At 43.7% G+C, this 19,344-nt stretch overlaps 2 protein-coding genes across 2 annotated transcripts; both read right to left on the bottom strand.

Moving 5' to 3' along the window:
- Positions 1 to 500: 500 nt before the first annotated feature.
- Positions 501 to 10,489, bottom strand: LOC133501667 (serine/threonine-protein kinase pim-2-like). Its single transcript, XM_061821494.1, has 7 exons — positions 10,478 to 10,489; positions 3,883 to 3,950; positions 3,494 to 3,588; positions 3,351 to 3,380; positions 941 to 1,118; positions 689 to 849; positions 501 to 579 (listed from the first exon to the last, which is right to left on the bottom strand). The coding sequence occupies exons 3-7, from the start codon at positions 3,494 to 3,496 to the stop codon at positions 562 to 564; spliced, it is 390 nt and encodes a 129-aa protein (XP_061677478.1). The 5' UTR covers positions 3,497 to 3,588; positions 3,883 to 3,950; positions 10,478 to 10,489; the 3' UTR covers positions 501 to 561.
- Positions 10,490 to 11,486: 997 nt separating this feature from the next.
- LOC133502197 (uncharacterized) lies at positions 11,487 to 15,420 on the bottom strand. Its single transcript, XM_061822715.1, has 2 exons — positions 15,348 to 15,420; positions 11,487 to 15,052 (listed from the first exon to the last, which is right to left on the bottom strand). Exon 2 carries the CDS (start codon positions 14,855 to 14,857, stop codon positions 12,689 to 12,691), a length of 2,169 nt encoding a protein of 722 aa, XP_061678699.1. The 5' UTR covers positions 14,858 to 15,052; positions 15,348 to 15,420; the 3' UTR covers positions 11,487 to 12,688.
- Between the last annotated feature and the right edge of the window lie 3,924 nt (positions 15,421 to 19,344).

Genomic DNA, 19,344 nt, shown 5'->3' with positions numbered 1-19,344 from the left:
AATTTAGTTGTCTTCTAATGTGAAGTTAGTCAATGCAAATTAGTTTCATATTCATAATTTTTTTATTGACTGGTGACCAATCCAAGGTGAACAGGAGTCCCCCTTTTGTGTGCTACACAAAGAAATTGTTTATCATTCTTATGTCACAAGTGAAATTTGAACATTCCTTTACAGGGTTAAAAATGGAGTAAAAATGAAGCAAAGACACTAAGCTAAATGTCAAAAATAGTTATTTTATTTTATGCTTTTGTCTCTATATACCATATTTAATACAATATTTCCAATGCATATTCTTCAACAGTTTTCAGTTGCCACTATTCTATGAAGTCTGAATGTAACAAAACCAAAACATCAGATGAAACATGACAGTATAAAAACGGTGTGAAATATTGAAGCATGTAGTCACCGTTTAAAATCTTTATACAACAATATCTAGTTAATGAATTTCATAAATGAAATAGGATGATCTGAGGTCTTCGGTGCAGCCTCAGTAGAACCAAGGGTGCTGTTGAAGCTGGGACAGAGCAACACGGGCGTCGGGGTCTCTTGTCAGGCATGCGCTCAGAAGTTCTTGACAGGCTACGAGGACAGATGGGAGGAAAAGTTGAGATGGCACCTTCACTGGTCTATGAACTACTAAACGCTGCTGACAGTATCACGGCCAGTACTGACTGAATTTTCAACTTACTATGAGAGAGCCTTGCATCAATTTGTCTATGCAGGAAGAATTCCTACGGTTCAAAATGACCACAATTTCGTAAAGCACAGTCCCGAGCTGCCAAACTGTGGTGGGGTCGGCCTTGTACTCCCCACGTGCAGCAAGTTCTGGAGGAGCAAGTTCAGTGGTTCCTACAAGACATGCAGAGAAGAAAAAAAATGATGAGACTCAGCCTGAGAACAACAACAGACGTGAATGAAGAGCAGGAGGTGGACACTGTACCAAAGAAGTTCTTGTACACTGAGGAGGTCTTAAGGCAGCCGTTTCCGAGATCGATGATCCACACTCGTGGAACCTTGGAGCTGGTCTCAATGAGGACGTTTTCCATCTTGATGTCACGATGGAAGACATTTGCAGCGTGCATCGTGACTGCTGCGTCCACAAGCTGCTTAAAGACGTTCTGAGGTGAAGACAAACAGATGAGGTCAAGGACAAAACCTTTAAAGGGGACACATTATAAAAAAAATATCTTTTTCACTTGTATGCCACTGCCTGTTCACTCATCCATGCGTTGGTGACCAAAGCATCCTTAAATTTGTGTGTCCGCTGCTTGCTCCACATGCATGTATCTACACACAAAATAACTTGAATGCGCCTGCTTATTTATAAAATGCACGGATGTAAAATAAAAATGATGCTTTTATACGCAGCCACTTGTCTTTAATAATGGCTAAACTAACCTAAGGAAACTAAAAGGGGCGTTCAAAGGAAATGAGGCCTGTTAAATTTAAGGTAGTAATCAAAAATTTAGGGCTGACACGGAAAAAATTTAGGGCCGACACGAAAAATTTAGGGCCATCGTGGGAAATCAAGTGTAAGGAAAAAAGACTCACCCAATGGTGCCATCAACCGTTCTTGTTTCATCAAATGTTTCAGTACATGTGACAGTGATCACCTGTCGCCCCTTGTGGTAGTTCTCATTGATATGACCATTGTCAACGTCTTCACATAACAGTATACAGAAAAACAGATTCTAACTACAATTGCAACTATATACACAAATGTCTTCAGCACCCCTACTCTAGCTCCTTGAGCCTACCCAGTGCCTCCTCTATTTGTTGCTGCAGAGGTGCCAAAGTGGCTCTCTTGTCCTTTGCTCTGCCTCTGAGTGCATTGGCCTCGGTGATAAACCTCAGATTCCTCTTTTCTTCTGCCTCCTCACACAGCCTGTCAGCCTTCTCAATAAGCGTTGATATGTCAGTCTCTATTCTGGCTTTTTTGGCTTTGAGTCAGTAGAGATGAAAAGTGGACAGCGATGCCAAATGTAGCCAGGTACAAAGTCGTCCTTTACCCACAGTGGTAGTTTTTAGCAATGTCACTGTCTGGGAACATGAGTGCAAACACTTTCGAATTATTTTCACAAGATTTGTAACTGTAATGGCTGCAGATCACTTTTAAAGTCCACACAATCTCTGCCTTTAACAAGTCCGTCTTCATGTATTGAACTACGTTCATAAAGCCTGACTTCTGGCTGGACAACTATAGGTGCGCATTAGGGATCAAAACCCGTTACAAATAACCGGTTTTCGTTTTTTTTTTAAAACCAAAACCGTAATCGGACTTTCGAAATCGGTTAAAATTTCCAATCATTTCTTCCGGTTCCGGTACTCCACATTGCGCTATTTTTTCAACATCATTTCCACTTTTTTCAGGTTTCGCTGTTAGAGTAAAGTTGGACTCAAAAGAACATTCAGTTAAATCAAAGAAACGTCAAACATGGCATCAAGGAAACGCTCCAAAGTATGGGAGTAAACTTGTTTTATTGGCAGACATCAAAACACTATTCGCATAACGGGGGGGACTCTGTGAACTCGTCACTCCGGAAGAGCAACAACAAAAACAGTCCGTGCGGAACCCCGCACCCCAACTCGAGGTCCCGCGGGTGAATTATGTAAACACCACTATGGTACTGTTTTTTTGCTACAGCTGTTCGGTTAAAACCGGTTATGAAAGTAAGCGTTTTTTTTGCGATCCCGAGTGCGCATGCACTGCTAGTACCACTTCCTGAAGTTGATGCTTCACTATCTTGATATTTTAGAAACAGATTCATACCAACGGAAGATAAGAGAGTCTTCGCCAAATCAGCGTGTCTCCTGTTTTTCCGGTGCGACTCCAGTGCTTTGACGCCCATCTTTTCAAGCTGGTAACTCTGCTTGCACAGATGGCAGTAAAACATGTCCCGATCTTTTGGATCTCGACGAACCCAGCTCCCAAACTCCTGACTTTCAACCCAAGCTTCTTGAAAAATGCATTTCCCCGTGATACAAGTTGGATCAATGAAAGAACTACGCTACGTCGTAACGAAGACCAAGTGTAATGCCTACTCACGGAAACAAACAATGGAATATTGACAAGATGGCGACTAGTTGTCACCACGGTGACTTCCGTTGACGCCAGACGGATCGCTATTTTTTTTTTTTTAAATAAAAGATTAATTTATTTTTTAGGGAAAATTTTGGCGGTAGAGGTCCTCCCTGTGATTTTTTTTAATTTAAGGCCTTTTTAGGGGCTTGACCGGTTTTTGTGGATTTTAAGGACTTTTAGGAGCCCCTAAATGCACCTTCAAAAATTTAGGGGTTTTTAGGGACTTTTAGGGCCGCGTGCGAACCCTGATAAAGTGACACATCCGCACCTTTGTCTTTGGGATGTGTTTGATTTCCACCTGTTGGACACAAATTACAAACATTTGGTCAGTGCAGATGGAACAATGACCTGTGAAGACTAATGTATGTGGCACGTTACTTTACAATGCAAGAAAACACGCAAAACACTTACCATCAAACCATCCGTTTTTTGGATCCCGCCAAAGACTGCTCCATTGCCTCCTTTCTGGATCAGTGACAACGTCTGGTACTTTTGCGGGATCTTTTCTTCGGGAACAAAGACAAAGCCACTTGAGATGAGATGAACATTTCCCATTTAATTTCCCTCATGGGACCAATACAGTGTCTATCCATTTATTAATCTAGCCATTCAAAACCAAACTGTGTTTGCTCAGCTACGCAATTCTGGAATTCACCTAAGTAGGGCCATAACTGTCAAAATACCCAAAACACATTCACGATGTTAGTGTACAATCTCTCATTCAGCCATTCTCATAATGAAGAATGGTAGTGACATCTTTTGCAATGAAAGCAAAGTTAATGATGTTGATGAGTACTCACATATACTGTAACAGAGCCTTGAGCCAGCTGGATATCAAAGTCACAACAAGCAGGTTAAAACGCACCCACTGGAAAACAATACATTGTCCAACCATGGTGACAGGTGTTTAGCCAAAGGAAAAAAAAAAAAAAAGCTTTGACCAATAGATCACGACAACTTGTTCAACCATTTCAAATTGAAAGATTTAAAGAGTGAATAAATGCCTAAATCATTTGCATGGATACGCCAAAGCATTTATAACTTGTTGAAATAAATGACAAACTGCTTTACTGCTTTTAAAGGACACTATGAGGTGGATAGTGAACAAGTAATTTTAAGAATTTATATTCTGATCTTAGAAAAGTACCAAAGCAACTGAGAAAAACTGAAGAGAAAGCATTTTTACACACTAATGAGCTTCACTTATGGTGAAGCACGATTTTCAACATACTCAAAGCACCATTACAATGTTAGTATATCATGTCTCATTTAACCAGTCACACAAACTTGAAATTAGAGTGAAAGATTTTGCCATGAAAATCACACCATCAACATCACAACTTGCATGCCGTTCTTTTACCTCTGCTCACACCGGAAACATGAGGACAAACCAATTAGAAAATAAAGAGCCACATAGTTTGCTGCTGCAGCAAAGAGCCACATCACACTCACCAGAGAGCCAAAGAGGAACACCATCCACATGATCATCATTCCCTCCTCACACACACCTCAGCCACCAACCCGGGAAGGGCTCTTCAACAGGCTAGGAGCACATAAATTGAAATGCACACTTTGTCTACATACAGTATTAGCATCTTTCGGCTTTATCCTCTTGAGACCCTCACTGAGAAGACAAGATGCTTGCATTTGGTCCAGCTGCTGGGACCACTTTCGGAAAGTGAAATTCATTGTAAAATTCCACAAATGTACCTGCTCTTTCACACTCAAATGTTGGCAGAGACAATAATGGTAGAAATGAATGGAAATGTATTGTCTGCTTACCGATGCTAATAATTACCGATGCTAATGTTAGCCCTGATGCTACACAGTACAAGCTAACACAAGTTGAGTTGAGTTACTGTTATCGTTCTTGTTTCAAACTTTGCCAGGTAATTTGGTATTGGACATTATTGTATCAATTGGGGTTTCTGATAACCATTTTGTCAATGATTCGTTGTTTTATGTACAAAATGACTCAGAAAGCAACTTACCTGTCAAGTGTTGCGGGCTAATATTGATACAGCACATTTGGGCATCTTGTTCGCCGATTAGCATAACTTATTTGTGGTCATTTTTGAATGCAGTCCTCTGGGGGCACAAACCAGTGCAATCTGTAGGCCGGTCCCAAGCCCGGATAAATGCAGAGGGTTGCGTCAGGAAGGGCATCCGGCGTAAAAACTGTGCCAAACAAATATGAGCGTTCATCTAAAGAATCCCATACCGGATCGGTCGTGGCCCGGGTTAACAACGCCCGCCCCCGGCACTGCTAACCTGCAGGGCATCTGTGGAAATTCAGCTACTGTGGGTCGAAGACAAAGAAGAGGAGGAAACCGTATCCATCGTCAGAAGAAAAAGAGGAATGCACAGAGCCTACAACTGAGTGTAGGGACTTTGAATGTTGGGACTATGACAGGAAAAGCTCAGGAGTTAGTTGACATGATGATTAGGAGAAAGGTTGATTTTCTGTGCATCCAAGAGAGCAGGTGGAAAGGTAGTAAGGCTAGAAGTTTGGGAGCAGAGTTCAAATTATTCTACCACGGAGTAGATGGGACGATAAATGGAGTAGGGGTTATTTTAAAGGAAGAGCTGGCTAAGAATGTCTTGGAGGTGAAAAGAGTATCAGATCGAGTGATGAGACTAAAATTTGAAATTGAGGGTGTTATGTACAATGTGGTTAGCGGCTATGCACCACAGGTAGGATATGACCTAGAGTTGAAAGAGAAATTCTGGAAGGAATTAGATGAAGTAGTTCTGAGCATCCCAGACAGCGAGAGGGTTGTGATTGGTGCAGATTGTAATGGACATATTGGTAAAGGAAACAGGGGCGATGAAGAAGTGATGGGGAAGTACGGCATCCAGGAAAGGAACTTTGAAGGGCAGATGGTGGTGGACTTTGCAAAAAGGATGGAGATGGCTGTAGTGAACACTTATTTCCAGAAGAGGGAGGAACATATAGTGACCTACAAGAGCGGAGGTAGAACCACGCAGGTAGATTATATTTTGTGCAGACGATGTAATCTGAAGGAGGTTACTGACTGTAAAGTAGTGGTAGGGGAGAGTGTAGCTCGACAGCATAGGATGGTAGTATGTAGGATGATTCTGGTGGTGGGTAGGAAGATTAAGAAGACAAAGGTAGAGCAGGGAACCATGTGGTGGAAGCTGAGAAAGGAAGAATGTTGTGCGGCCTTCCGGAAAGAGGTGAGACAGGCTCTCGATGGACAACCAAAGCTCCCGGAAGACTGGACGACGACAGCCAAGGTGATCAGAGAGACAGGCAGGAGAGTACTTGGTGTGTCATCTGGTAGGAAAGGGGAGAAGGAGACTTGGTGGTGGAACCCCAAAATACAGGGAGTCATACAAGGAAAGAGATTAGCGAAGAAGAAGTGGGATACTGAGAGGACTGAGGAGAGGCGAAAGGAGTACATCGAGATGCGACGTAGGGCAAAGGTAGAGGTGGCAAAGGCTAAACAAGAGGCATATGAAGACATGTACACCAGGTTGGACACGAAAGATAGAGAAAAGGATCTCTACAGGTTGGCCAGACAGAGGGATAGAGATGGGAAGGATGTGCAGAAGGTTAGGGTGATTAAGGATAGAGATGGAAATGTGTTGACTGGTGCCGGTAGTGTGCTAAATAGATGGAAAGAATACTTTGAGAAGTTGATGAATGAAGAAAATGAGAGAGAAGGAAGAGTTGAAGAGGCAAGAGTGAAGGACCAGGAAGTGGAAATGATTACTGAGGGGGAAGTCAGAAGGCACTACAAAGGATGAAAAATGGAAAGGCAGTTGGTCCTGATGACATACCGGTAGAGGTATGGAAGCAATTTGGAGAGATGGCTGTGGAGTTTTTGACCAACTTATTCAACAGAATACGAGCGGGCGAAAAGATGCCTGAAGAATGGAGGAAAAGTGTTCTGGTTCCCATTTTTAAGAACAAAGGGGATGTTCAGAGCTGTGGTAACTATAGAGGGATAAAGTTGATGAGCCACACAATGAAGTTATGGGAAAGAGTAGTGGAGGCTAGACTCAGGACAGAAGTAAGTATCTGCGAGCAACAGTATGGTTTCATCCCAGGAAAGAGTACCACAGATGCATTATTTGCCTTGAGGATGCTCGTGGAAAAGTACAGAGAAGGTCAGAAGGAGCTACATTGTGTCTTTGTGGATCTAGAGAAAGCCTATGACAGAGTACCAAGAGAGGAACTGTGGTACTGCATGCGTAAGTCTGGTGTGGCAGAGAAGTATGTTAAAATAGTACAGGACATGTATGATGGCAGCAGAACAATGGTGAGATGTGCCTTAGGTGTGACAGAGGAATTTAAGGTCGAGGTGGGACTGCATCAGGGATCAGCTCTGAGCCCCTTCCTGTTTGCAGTGGTAATGGATAGGCTGACAGATGAGATTAGACTGGAATCCCCTTGGACCATGATGTTCGCAGATGATGTTGTGATATGCAGTGAAAGCAGGGAGCATGCAGAGGAACAATTAGAAAGATGGAGACATGCACTGGAAAGGAGAGGAATGAAGATTAGCCGAAGTAAAACAGAATATATGTGCGTGAATGAGAAAAGTGGAGGGGGAAGAGTGAGGCTACAGGGAGAAGAGATAGCGAGGGTGGACGACTTCAAATACTTGGGGTCAACAATACAGAGCAATGGAGAGTGTGGTCAGGAAGTGAAGAAACGGATCCAAGCAGGTTGGAACAGCTGGCGAAAGGTGTCTGGTGTGTTATGTGACAGAAGAGTCTCTGCTAGGATGAAGGGCAAAGTTTACAAAACAGTGGTGAGGCCGGCCATGATGTACGGATTAGAGACGGTGGCACTGAAGAAACAACAGGAAGCTGAACTGGAGGTGGCAGAAATGAAGATGTTGAGGTTCCTCTGCATGCTCCCTGCTTTCACTGCATATGACAATATCATCTGCGAACATCATGGTCCAAGGGGATTCCAGTCTAACCTCATCTGTCAGCCTATCCATTACCACTGCAAACAGGAAGGGGCTCAGAGCTGATCCCTGATGCAGTCCCACCTCCACCTTAAATTCCTCTGTCACACCTAAGGCACACCTCACCATTGTTCTGCTGCCATCATACATGTCCTGTACTATTTTAACATACTTCTCTGCCACACCAGACTTACGCATGCAGTACCACAGTTCCTCTCTTGGTACTCTGTCATAGGCTTTCTCTAGATCCACAAAGACACAATGTAGCTCCTTCTGACCTTCTCTGTACTTTTCCACGAGCATCCTCAAGGCAAATAATGCATCTGTGGTACTCTTTCTAGGCATGAAACCATACTGTTGCTCGCAGATACTTACTTCTGTCCTGAGTCTAGCCTCCACTACTCTTTCCCATAACTTCATTGTGTGGCTCATCAACTTTATTCCTCTATAGTTCCCACAGCTCTGAACATCCCCTTTGTTCTTAAAAATGGGAACTAGAACACTTTTCCTCCATTCTTCAGGCATCTTTTCGCCCGCTCGTATTCTGTTGAATAAGTTGGTCAAAAACTCCACAGCCATCTCTCCAAATTGCTTCCATACCTCTACCGGTATGTCATCAGGACCAACTGCCTTTCCATTTTTCATCCTTTGTAGTGCCTTTCTGACTTCCCCTCAGTAATCATTTCCACTTCCTGGTCCTTCACTCTTGCCTCTTCAACTCTTCCTTCTCTCTCATTTTCTTCATTCATCAACTTCTCAAAGTATTCTTTCCATCTATTTAGCACACTACCGGCACCAGTCAACACATTTCCATCTCTATCCTTAATCACCCTAACCTTCTGCACATCCTTCCCATCTCTATCCCTCTGTCTGGCCAACCTGTAGAGATCCTTTTCTCTTTCTTTCGTGTCCAACCTGGTGTACATGTCTTCATATGCCTCTTGTTTAGCCTTTGCCACCTCTACCTTTGCCCTACGTCGCATCTCGATGTACTCCTTTCGCCTCTCCTCAGTCCTCTCAGTATCCCACTTCTTCTTCGCTAATCTCTTTCCTTGTATGACTCCCTGTATTTTGGGGTTCCACCACCAAGTCTCCTTCTCCCCTTTCCTACCAGATGACACACCAAGTACTCTCCTGCCTGTCTCTCTGATCACCTTGGCTGTCGTCGTCCAGTCTTCCGGGAGCTTCGGTTGTCCATCAAGAGCCTGTCTCACTTCTTTCCGGAAGGCCGCACAACATTCTTCCTTTCTCAGCTTCCACCACATGGTTCTCTGCTCTACCTTTGTCTTCTTAATCTTCCTACCCACCACCAGAATAATCCTACATACTACCATCCTATGCTGTCGAGCTACACTCTCCCCTACCACTACTTTACAGTCAGTAACCTCCTTCAGATTACATCGTCTGCACAAAATATAATCTACCTGCGTGGTTCTACCTCCGCTCTTGTAGGTCACTATATGTTCCTCCCTCTTCTGGAAATAAGTGTTCACTACAGCCATCTCCATCCTTTTTGCAAAGTCCACCACCATCTGTCCCTCAAAGTTCCTTTCCTGGATGCCGTACTTAACCATCACTTCTTCATCGCCCCTGTTTCCTTTACCAATATGTCCATTACAATCTGCACCAATCACAACTCTCTCGCTGTCTGGGATGCTCAGAAGTACTTCATCTAGTTCCTTCCAGAATTTCTCTTTCAACTCTAGGTCACATCCTACCTGTGGTGCATAGCCGCTAACCACATTGTACATAACACCCTCAATTTCAAATTTTAGTCTCATCACTCGATCTGATACTCTTTTCACCTCCAAGACATTCTTAGCCAGCTCTTCCTTTAAAATGACCCCTACTCCATTTCTCTACCCATCTACTCCATGGTAGAATAATTTAAACCCTGCTCCCAAACTTCTAGCCTTACTACCTTTCCACCTGCTCTCTTGGATGCACAGAATATCAACCTTTCTCCTAATCATCATGTCAACCAACTCCTGAGCTTTTCCTGTCATAGTCCCAACATTCAAAGTCCCTACACTCAGTTGTAGGCTCTGTGCATTCCTCTTTTTCTTCTGACGCTGGATCCGGTTTCCTCCTCTTCTTTGTCTTCGACCCACAGTAGCTGAATTTCAACCGACGCCCTGCAGGTTAGCAGTGCCGGGGGCGGGCGTTTTTAACCCGGGCCACGACCGATCCGGTATGGGATTCTTTAGATGAACGCTCATATTTGTTTGGCACAGTTTTTACGCCGGATGCCCTTCCTGACGCAACCCTCTGCATTTATCCGGGCTTGGGACCGGCCTACAGATTGCACTGGTTTGTGCCCCCCATAGGGCTGCATTAGAATGAACACAACATGTAAAGTTACTAAATCAGTGCAGCTCACAAATATGCACGAAGATACTGTTAAAGTTACTAACCATACTTCTGAAACATGTAAAGAACATAAATTACTCACAGCCATTGCTTTCTGACGGATTCATGCACAGGAATAAGCTGATTTCAACGTGCTACATCTTTCAACTGTTGACATGCTTTTTACCGTTTTTCGCTCTGCTCAGCGCTTCCTACTTCCTGTATTCTACAGTTTCAAAATAAAAGCTCAGCAATGCACTCTCAAAATTAACAACACAAACAGATCTTTTCTAATAAAATCGATCTTCTTAACATATTAAACACTTGGGGCAGAACACTCCCCGTCTGGCACTAATGCCACTAAAGCATCTGTACTTTAACTTTGATTTTCTTTTGCCAGGAGCAAGACAACATCAGAGATAGGCCTCAAGAAAGTCTTTATTTTGTCTTGCGATGTCCTGACTTCAATTTTGCAGACCTGTCCATCACTGCTTGGGAAGGTGGAGACGACAAGCCCCATCGGCCCCTCATTGCGATGTGTCTGGCTCTGGTTCAGCAGCACTATGTCTCCAACCTGCAGGTTACGACGTGGTGTGTGCCATTTGCGTCTTGGCTGAAGGGTGTGGAGATATTCATCCCTCCATCGAGACCAGAATTCGTTTCCCAATGCTTGCACTTGTTTCCACTGACACTTGAAGAGATCCTTTTCATTGAAGCCTCCAGGTGGAGCAGGTATCCCCGGTTTTTGGGTCAAGAGCATAGCAGGGGTCAACATCATTGGAGAAGTGGGATCAGAAGAGACTGGGATCAAAGGCCTTGCGTTGATGATACCAGATACCTCTGCCAAGAGGGTCCAAAGCACTTCATGGGTCAGGTGAGTATGTCTGGTTTGCAGCAACATGGAGTCAAGAATTCTTCGGGTTATGCCGATCATGCGCTCCCAGACTCCTCCCATATGGGATGCGTATGGGGGATTGAATTCCCAGGTACAACCATTCTCGTGGAGGAACTTAAGAGTGGAGGCTTGACCTGGATCAGCTCGTTCCATACACAGCTCAGAGCTGGCTCCCACAAAGTTCGTGCCTCTGTCCAATCTCAGCTGCTTAGCTGGCCCTCTTAAGGCGAAGAACTTCGCAGGGCATTGATACAACTGGCAGTATCCATGGACTCTATAACTTCCACATGTACAGCCCTGGTGCTCATATATGTAAAAAGTATAGCCCATCGCTTACTTTGAGCCATTCCGCCTCTTGTGCGTCGACTGATCACATTCCAGGGTCCAAAAACATCTAACTCTACATACGTGGATGGTGGAGACGAGCTCAGACGTTCTGAAGGGAGGTCAGCCATCTTTTGTGTTTCAAGTTTTCCTCTGAGCTTGCAGCATGTGACACAGCGATGAAGAACTGAGCCTATTAATCTTTTGCCAGCAACAATCCACAGACCAGCAGCCCTGATTGCTCCCTCTGTGAACTGCCGTCCTTGGTGTTTCACCTTCGCATCGTGATGACTCACGAGCAATCTTGTGACGTGACTTTGTTTCGGGAGAATGATTGGGTTTTTGACCTCAGGATTGACTGAAGCATGTCTCAGACGTCCTCCTATTCGCAGTAGACCATCACACACAAAAGGGTCGAGATTCAGAATCGTGCTGGATTTTGGTATGGCCCTGTTCTCTAGTAGTGCGACACACTCTTCTGGATAAGCATCTCTCTGGGCAGCTTTGATTATGACGATCTTTGCCACTTCTAACTCTTCTGGAGTGCGAGGTTGGTTGCACTGATGCCATCCTTTACATGTAACTGTGGAGTTTGTCCTCTGTGAGCGAATCTGATGGATCAAGAAGGAAACTGCTCTCAGCAAGGACTCCCAGGTCGAAAACCGTTGGAATCGTTCTGAGGTGAGTTCACTTTCTCTGAGCGAAGTAGCAAGAGTGGTCAGCTGAGGCCTCACATCCACGTCTTCCTCAGGATCCACCAGCTTAAAGGATCTGGGTGTTTCTGGTTGGTGTGGTTTGTGAAGGAATTCTGGCCTCTCTCTCTCACACTGATGTGATTCTGGCAGGGCATCAGAAAAGATGGGCGTCCATTCTGTCGGATATGGGTTTTAAGGACTAATACAGTGGACTTGTATGTACTATCGATGCAAACCTCCCCTACTATAACCCATCCTAAATCCAAACGCTGGGCAAAGGGAGCGTTGTGGGGTCCATTGATTTGATCTCTCACCTTGTGAACTTGTATGAGGTCTCTCCCCAGTAGGATTAAGATCTGTGCTTTAGGATCGATCTTTGGGATGTGAGGTGCCATGGATCTCAAGTGAGCATGGGATTTCTGATCTCTGAAAAAAGGATTTCCGATCTGTTGCTCGTAACTTCATTACATTCAATGAGCGGAGGAAAGTCCAAACACACTTCACCATTCAATGCTTCGATCTGAAAACCAACAGCCTTTCTCCCAGTCATTTCCGTGGTTCCAGCACAGGTCCTCATCAGGTAAGGTGTATGGTCCCCTTGGATGTCAAACAGCTTAAAAAACTCAGACCTGGCCAGTGATCGATTGCTTTGGTCGTCGAGGATGGCATACATCTTGATTGAGCGTTCTCGCTGTCCTTGGGGAAAAACCCGGACTAAACATATCTTGGCGCAGGACCTTGGTGGGAGACCTTCGCCGCAGACCTTGGTGCACCTGGAGGTCACTTCTGGAGGAGAGCTGTTTTGCTGTTCTACGTCTGATTCTGTCGGAGGAGATGGTGCAGGGGAGACAGCAGTGTCTGGGTGCATGACAGTGCAATGTTGATTGCTTTCACACTCATTGCATTTCAGCTCTGCAGGACATTCTCTAGCCACATGAGTACCAGAACAGCACTTGAAACAACGTCTGTATTCTTTTAGCAGCCTTTTGCGTTCCATTAGCCGCTTTATTCTAAAAGCTCTACATTTTTCCAGAGGATGTGGCTTATTGTGCACTGGACAGTACTTGGTTGGGTCATCACTACCTTTCTTGTCAGTAGATGTTTTGTGTAACAAGCTTGAATCTGTTGTTGACACATCTGTTCTATGCACAAACACAGCTGTCCGAGCACTATCATGCTTGGTTCTGGATCTTTCACTATGGTAATGGCTGCGGTTACTGCTCACCAACACAAAGCTGGGGTCATTTCTGGCCTTTGCCTGACATCTGACAAAGTCAACAAAAAACGAGAAAGGAGGGAAACACACTCTGTACCGTTCTTTGTAGTTTGAGCCAGCAAACAGCCATTTTTCCTGTAAGTTTGGTGGCAGCTTTTCCACGATTGGCTTAATCCCTCGAGGAGTGTCAAGGTAGCTCAGTCCTGGTAGATAGCCATCCTGCTTGGCTGAGAATAGTTCCAAGAGCAGATCGCTAAGTTCTCTTAGCTTGATTTTATCTTTGGAGGTTAGCCGAGGAAAATTGTCCAATCGTTTGAATAAAGCATTCTCAATCACTTCAGGGGTAGCATAGCATTCTTGGAGTCTTGTCCAGGCTAATTCGAGAGCAGCGTGAGGATTGGTGATGTGGACAGCACGTATTCTTTTAACATGTTCAGATGACTCCTTTCCCAGCCATTTTACCAGGAGGTCCAGCTCTTCACTGGCTGTCAACCCTAAGCCCTGAATGGCGTTAAGGAAAGAGGACTCCCATGCTCTGTAGCTCTCGGGCTGGTCATCGAATTTAGTGAGCCCCGTGGTTACCAACTCTCTGCTGGCGAGGTACCTAGCGAAGTCTATCATGTTAGTGGCTGGAGCAGAAGAAGAATGCTGTGGGTTGCTCTGTATGAAGTGGTTTGATTGGCTAGCATGACTGAATGAGGGAGAGCTCTGCTCCTGGTGGGCTTTAAAGGAGGACTGGGGGTTCTGAGGTTGTAAGCTGAGAGGCTGAGAGTGCGGGTTGGAGCGCTTAAACAGGCTTGTCTGAGGCTGAGGTGCTGATAAGTACTCACTTTGCTGTGTGTTCCTTGTAGGCGTGGCATCACAGTTGTGTGCAGGGGTTACTTCAGGAGCTTCCTGATGTCTTGGTGCCGACGCTTCTTTAAAACAATGAGGAGTTATATCCACAGACAATGCAGTTTCAAAGCTGGCTCGAGCCTGATGGTCCACATATGCCTTTGTACGCTGACATGTTATCTGCGATGAGATGCGACTCCTGGCACTGCACCTATCCTCATTTTCTGGTCCTGCTGCAGCTTCTAAAACTTCAACCTCTACAATAGCAGCAGCAGCTGCCTTTTCCAGTCCTAGAGCTTCTAAATCCGCTTCTAGTGTAGCCTTTTCCAAATCCAATCTAGCTCTCTGTCTTTTCAGTTCTAACTCCTTCTGAGCGAATATGGCTCTGGTGCGTTCAGCTTCGGCTTTAGCTCTAGCTCTAGCAGCAGCACTAACTACTGAAGACTTGGAAGTGGCTTTGGAGTTGGAGCTGAACACTGATGCCGCTTTCTCCTCCCTTTCTATTGCTTGTGCTTCCATAACTGTGGCAGACGAATCCTTCTGATTCACTGGCTTTTCACTGTACTGTTCTCTTCATGTGTTTTACTTCCAAAGTGCTAACATGAATAAACAGCCATCCAAACTCCTTTTCAAGAGCCAGGAAGTGAGCGTGCTTGCTCCTTTAATTACTTCTTAACAGGTCACGTCGGGTGACACAATGAAAATGGAGTGAAACTAGAAAAAGAAATACAAAACATACTAAATAGACTGCAATGTCAAATCAGTATGGAGTATAAACATCTTCCATTAGTATATCAATTAAACATTCACATTCAGTAAGTCTAAGCACAAACAGCAACAGCATTCTAGTGAAGTGAGTAGCAGATACACATGCTGCTGCTAGCTATCTCATGAGAATGAACACAACATGTAAAGTTACTAAATCAGTGCAGCTCACAAATATGCACGAAGATACTGTTAAAGTTACTAACAATACTTCTGAAACATGTAAAGAACATAAATTACTCACAGCCATTGCTTTCTGACAGATTCATGCACAGGAATAAGCTGATTTCAACGTGCTACATCTTTCAACTGTTGACATGCTTTTTACCGTTTTTCGCTCTGCTCAGCGCTTCCTATTCCTGTATTCTACAGTTTCAAAATAAAAGCTCAGCAATGCACTCTCAAAATTAACAACACAAACTGATCTTTTCTAATAAAATCGATCTTCTTAACATATTAAACACTTGGGGCAGAACAAAGACGGACTCGTTAAAGGCAGAGATTGTGTGGACTTTAAAAATGATCTGCAGCCATTACAGTTACAAATCTTGTGAAAATAATTCGAAAGTGTTTGCACTCATGTTCCCAGACAGTGACATTGCTAAAAACTACCACTGTGGGTAAAGGACGACTTTGTACCTGGCTACATTTGGCATCGCTGTCCACTTTTCATCTCTACTGACTCAAAGCCAAAAAAGCCAGAATAGAGACTGACATATCAACGCTTATTGAGAAGGCTGACAGGCTGTGTGAGGAGGCAGAAGAAAAGAGGAATCTGAGGTTTATCACCGAGGCCAATGCACTCAGAGGCAGAGCAAAGGACAAGAGAGCCACTTTGGCACCTCTGCAGCAACAAATAGAGGAGGCACTGGGTAGGCTCAAGGAGCTAGAGTAGGGGTGCTGAAGACATTTGTGTATATAGTTGCAATTGTAGTTAGAATCTGTTTTTCTGTATACTGTTATGTGAAGACGTTGACAATGGTCATATCAATGAGAACTACCACAAGGGGCGACAGGTGATCACTGTCACATGTACTGAAACATTTGATGAAACAAGAACGGTTGATGGCACCATTGGGTGAGTCTTTTTTCTTACACTTGATTTCCCACGATGGCCCTAAATTTTTCGTGTCGGCCCTAAATTTTTTCCGTGTCAGCCCTAAATTTTTGATTACTACCTTAAATTTAACAGGCCTCATTTCCTTTGAACGCCCCTTTTAGTTTCCTTAGGTTAGTTTAGCCATTATTAAAGACAAGTGGCTGCGTATAAAAGCATCATTTTTATTTTACATCCGTGCATTTTATAAATAAGCAGGCGCATTCAAGTTATTTTGTGTGTAGATACATGCATGTGGAGCAAGCAGCGGACACACAAATTTAAGGATGCTTTGGTCACCAACGCATGGATGAGTGAACAGGCAGTGGCATACAAGTGAAAAAGATATTTTTTTTATAATGTGTCCCCTTTAAAGGTTTTGTCCTTGACCTCATCTGTTTGTCTTCACCTCAGAACGTCTTTAAGCAGCTTGTGGACGCAGCAGTCACGATGCACGCTGCAAATGTCTTCCATCGTGACATCAAGATGGAAAACGTCCTCATTGAGACCAGCTCCAAGGTCCCTCGAGTGTGGATCATCGGTCTCGGAAACGGCTGCCTTAAGACCTCCTCGGTGTACAAGAACTTCTTTGGTACAGTGTCCACCTCCTGCTCTTCATTCACGTCTGTTGTTGTTCTCAGGCTGAGTCTCATCATTTTTTTTCTTCTCTGCATGTCTTGTAGGAACCACTGAACTTGCTCCTCCAGAACTTGCTGCACGTGGGGAGTACAAGGCCGACCCCACCACAGTTTGGCAGCTCGGGACTGTGCTTCACGAAATCCTCCATTGGGGTCATTTTGAACCGGAGGAATTCTTCCTGCATAGACAAATTGATGCAAGGCTCTCATAGTAAGTTGAAAATTCAGTCAGTACTGGCCGTGATACTGTCAGCAGCGTTTAGTAGTTCATAGACCAGTGAAGGTGCCATCTCAACTTTTCCTCCCATCTGTCCTCATAGCCTGTCAAGAACTTCTGAGCGCATGCCTGACAAGAGACCCCGACGCCCGTGTTGCTCTGTCCCAGCTTCAACAGCACCCTTGGTTCCACTGAGGCTGCACCGAAGACCTCAGATCATCCTATTTCATTTATGAAATTCCTTAGCTGTATATATTGCTGCATAAAGATTTTAAACAGTGATTACATGCTTCAATTGTTTCACACCGTTTTTATACTTTCATGTTTCATCTGATATTATGGTTTTGTTACATTCAGACTTCATAGAATAGTGGCAACTGAAAACTGTTGAAGAATATGCATTATAAATATGGTACACACAGACAAAAGCACAAAATAAAGTAACTATTTTTGACATTTAACTGAGTGTCTTTCCTTCCTTTTTACTCCATTTTTAATCTCTCAAGGAATGTTCAAATTTCACTTGTGACAGAACGATAAATAATTTTGTGTAGCATGCGAAAGGGGGACTCCTGTTCACCTTGGACTGGTTATGAAAATAAATATGTGCCAACAGGTTTTGAATTAAAAATGCCACTGAAAATGTTATGTTTTAAATTCACATTGTGATTTTCAATAGCTGTATTTCAGTTTAACTTTTCAATGTTAACAAATTCGTCATGTGAAAAAAATTCAAATGCAATATTTTCAGTCTCCCAGGATTCAACTGACAACAATACGCTATCTTAAATTCAGGCAGGATTACTTCAGGTCAGAACCCAACACCCAGCCAATCCAGATACGCTTTCTTAGTCATGTGTCGTCACATCCTAAGAAAGCGTAACTGGATTGGCTGGCTACTAGGTGTTGGGTTCGGACCTGAAGTTACCCTACGTTCTTAACACTGCATTTACACTGGATTTTAGACAACGAATTGTACCCAGTTGAATCTCAGGAGACTGATAATGTTGAGTCTGAAATTTAAAGGTTGAATTTTTTTAGATGGCGAATTTGTTAACTTTGAAAAGTTAAACTGAAATACAGCTATTGAAAATGTGACCACTTTGGAATAACAATGTGAATTTTACAACAGATTGCACAGTGGAACAGCTCGAAAGTGTTGGCCTCACAGTTCTGAGGTCCTGGGTTAAATCCCAGACCCGCCTGTGTGGAGTTTGCATGTTCTCCCCGTGCCTGCATGGATTTTCTCAGGGCACTCCGGTTTCATCCCACATCCCAAAATCATGCAACATTAATTGGACACTCTAAATTAGTGTGATTGTGAGTGTGGCTGTTTGTCTCTATGTGCCCTGCTATTGGCTGGCAACCAGTTCAGGGTGTACTGATTAGAGACTGTGGCTCTGACAAAACAACAGGAAGCAGAACTTGAGGTAGCAGAAATGAAGATGCTGAGGTTCACGCTCGGTGTGAACAGGTTAGATAGGATTGGAAATGAGCTCATTAGAGGGACAGCCAAACTTGGATGTTTTGGAGACAAGGTTTGAGAGAGCAGACTTCGATGGTTTGGACATGTCCAGAGGCGAGAGAGTGAGTATATTGGTAGAAGGGTGCTGAGGATGGAGCTTCCAGGCAAAAGAGCGAACCGAAAGGAAAAGTAGAAGAAGGTCAAAATATTATTCACAACAAATTATGTACCTATCTATGGCATCAGCATTTGAAGACAGATATAACACATAAAAGAAAGTGCATAATTGACTTGTGTATCCACTTTTTGTGACATTTTTGTTTGGTGGTGTGCCGTGAAAATTTTCAAATGTGAAATACGTGCCTTGGCCCAATAAAGGTTGGGAATCACTGCTTTAGGGTATACTGTACTCTGCCTCTTGTCCAAAGAAAGCTAGGATAGGCTACAGCATGTGCGCAATCCTTGTGACGATAAACAATACAGAAAATACGTGAATGTATGAAAAAAATAATCAGAATCAGTCATCCATATTTGCCAAGAATGTTAAAAACACAGGAATTTGTCTCGTGTAGTCTGATCACAGACAGTGAATTGGCAGAGAACACTTTTGAGACATAAAGACAAAAAAAAAGGCACTAACCAATAAAAGGTTACAGGTAATGTGGTAATGCTGGTACCTTTTTTTAATTTTGGTTTTTTTTGGGGGGACAATTGGACAAAAAGATGCAGAGTCCTTTAGAAATTGAAGCGGTTTGAAATGACTTGGAACTATGTTTCGGTGCAATGACCATTGTGCTCAGGGTGCAGAGACTTCAAGAAAATTGT

Source organism: Syngnathoides biaculeatus, chromosome 6 (assembly GCF_019802595.1).
Source record: "Syngnathoides biaculeatus isolate LvHL_M chromosome 6, ASM1980259v1, whole genome shotgun sequence".
NCBI classification, from domain to species: domain Eukaryota; kingdom Metazoa; phylum Chordata; class Actinopteri; order Syngnathiformes; family Syngnathidae; genus Syngnathoides; species Syngnathoides biaculeatus.
Note: the sequence above shows the minus strand (reverse complement) of the source record. Positions and strands in the feature narration are given on the sequence as shown.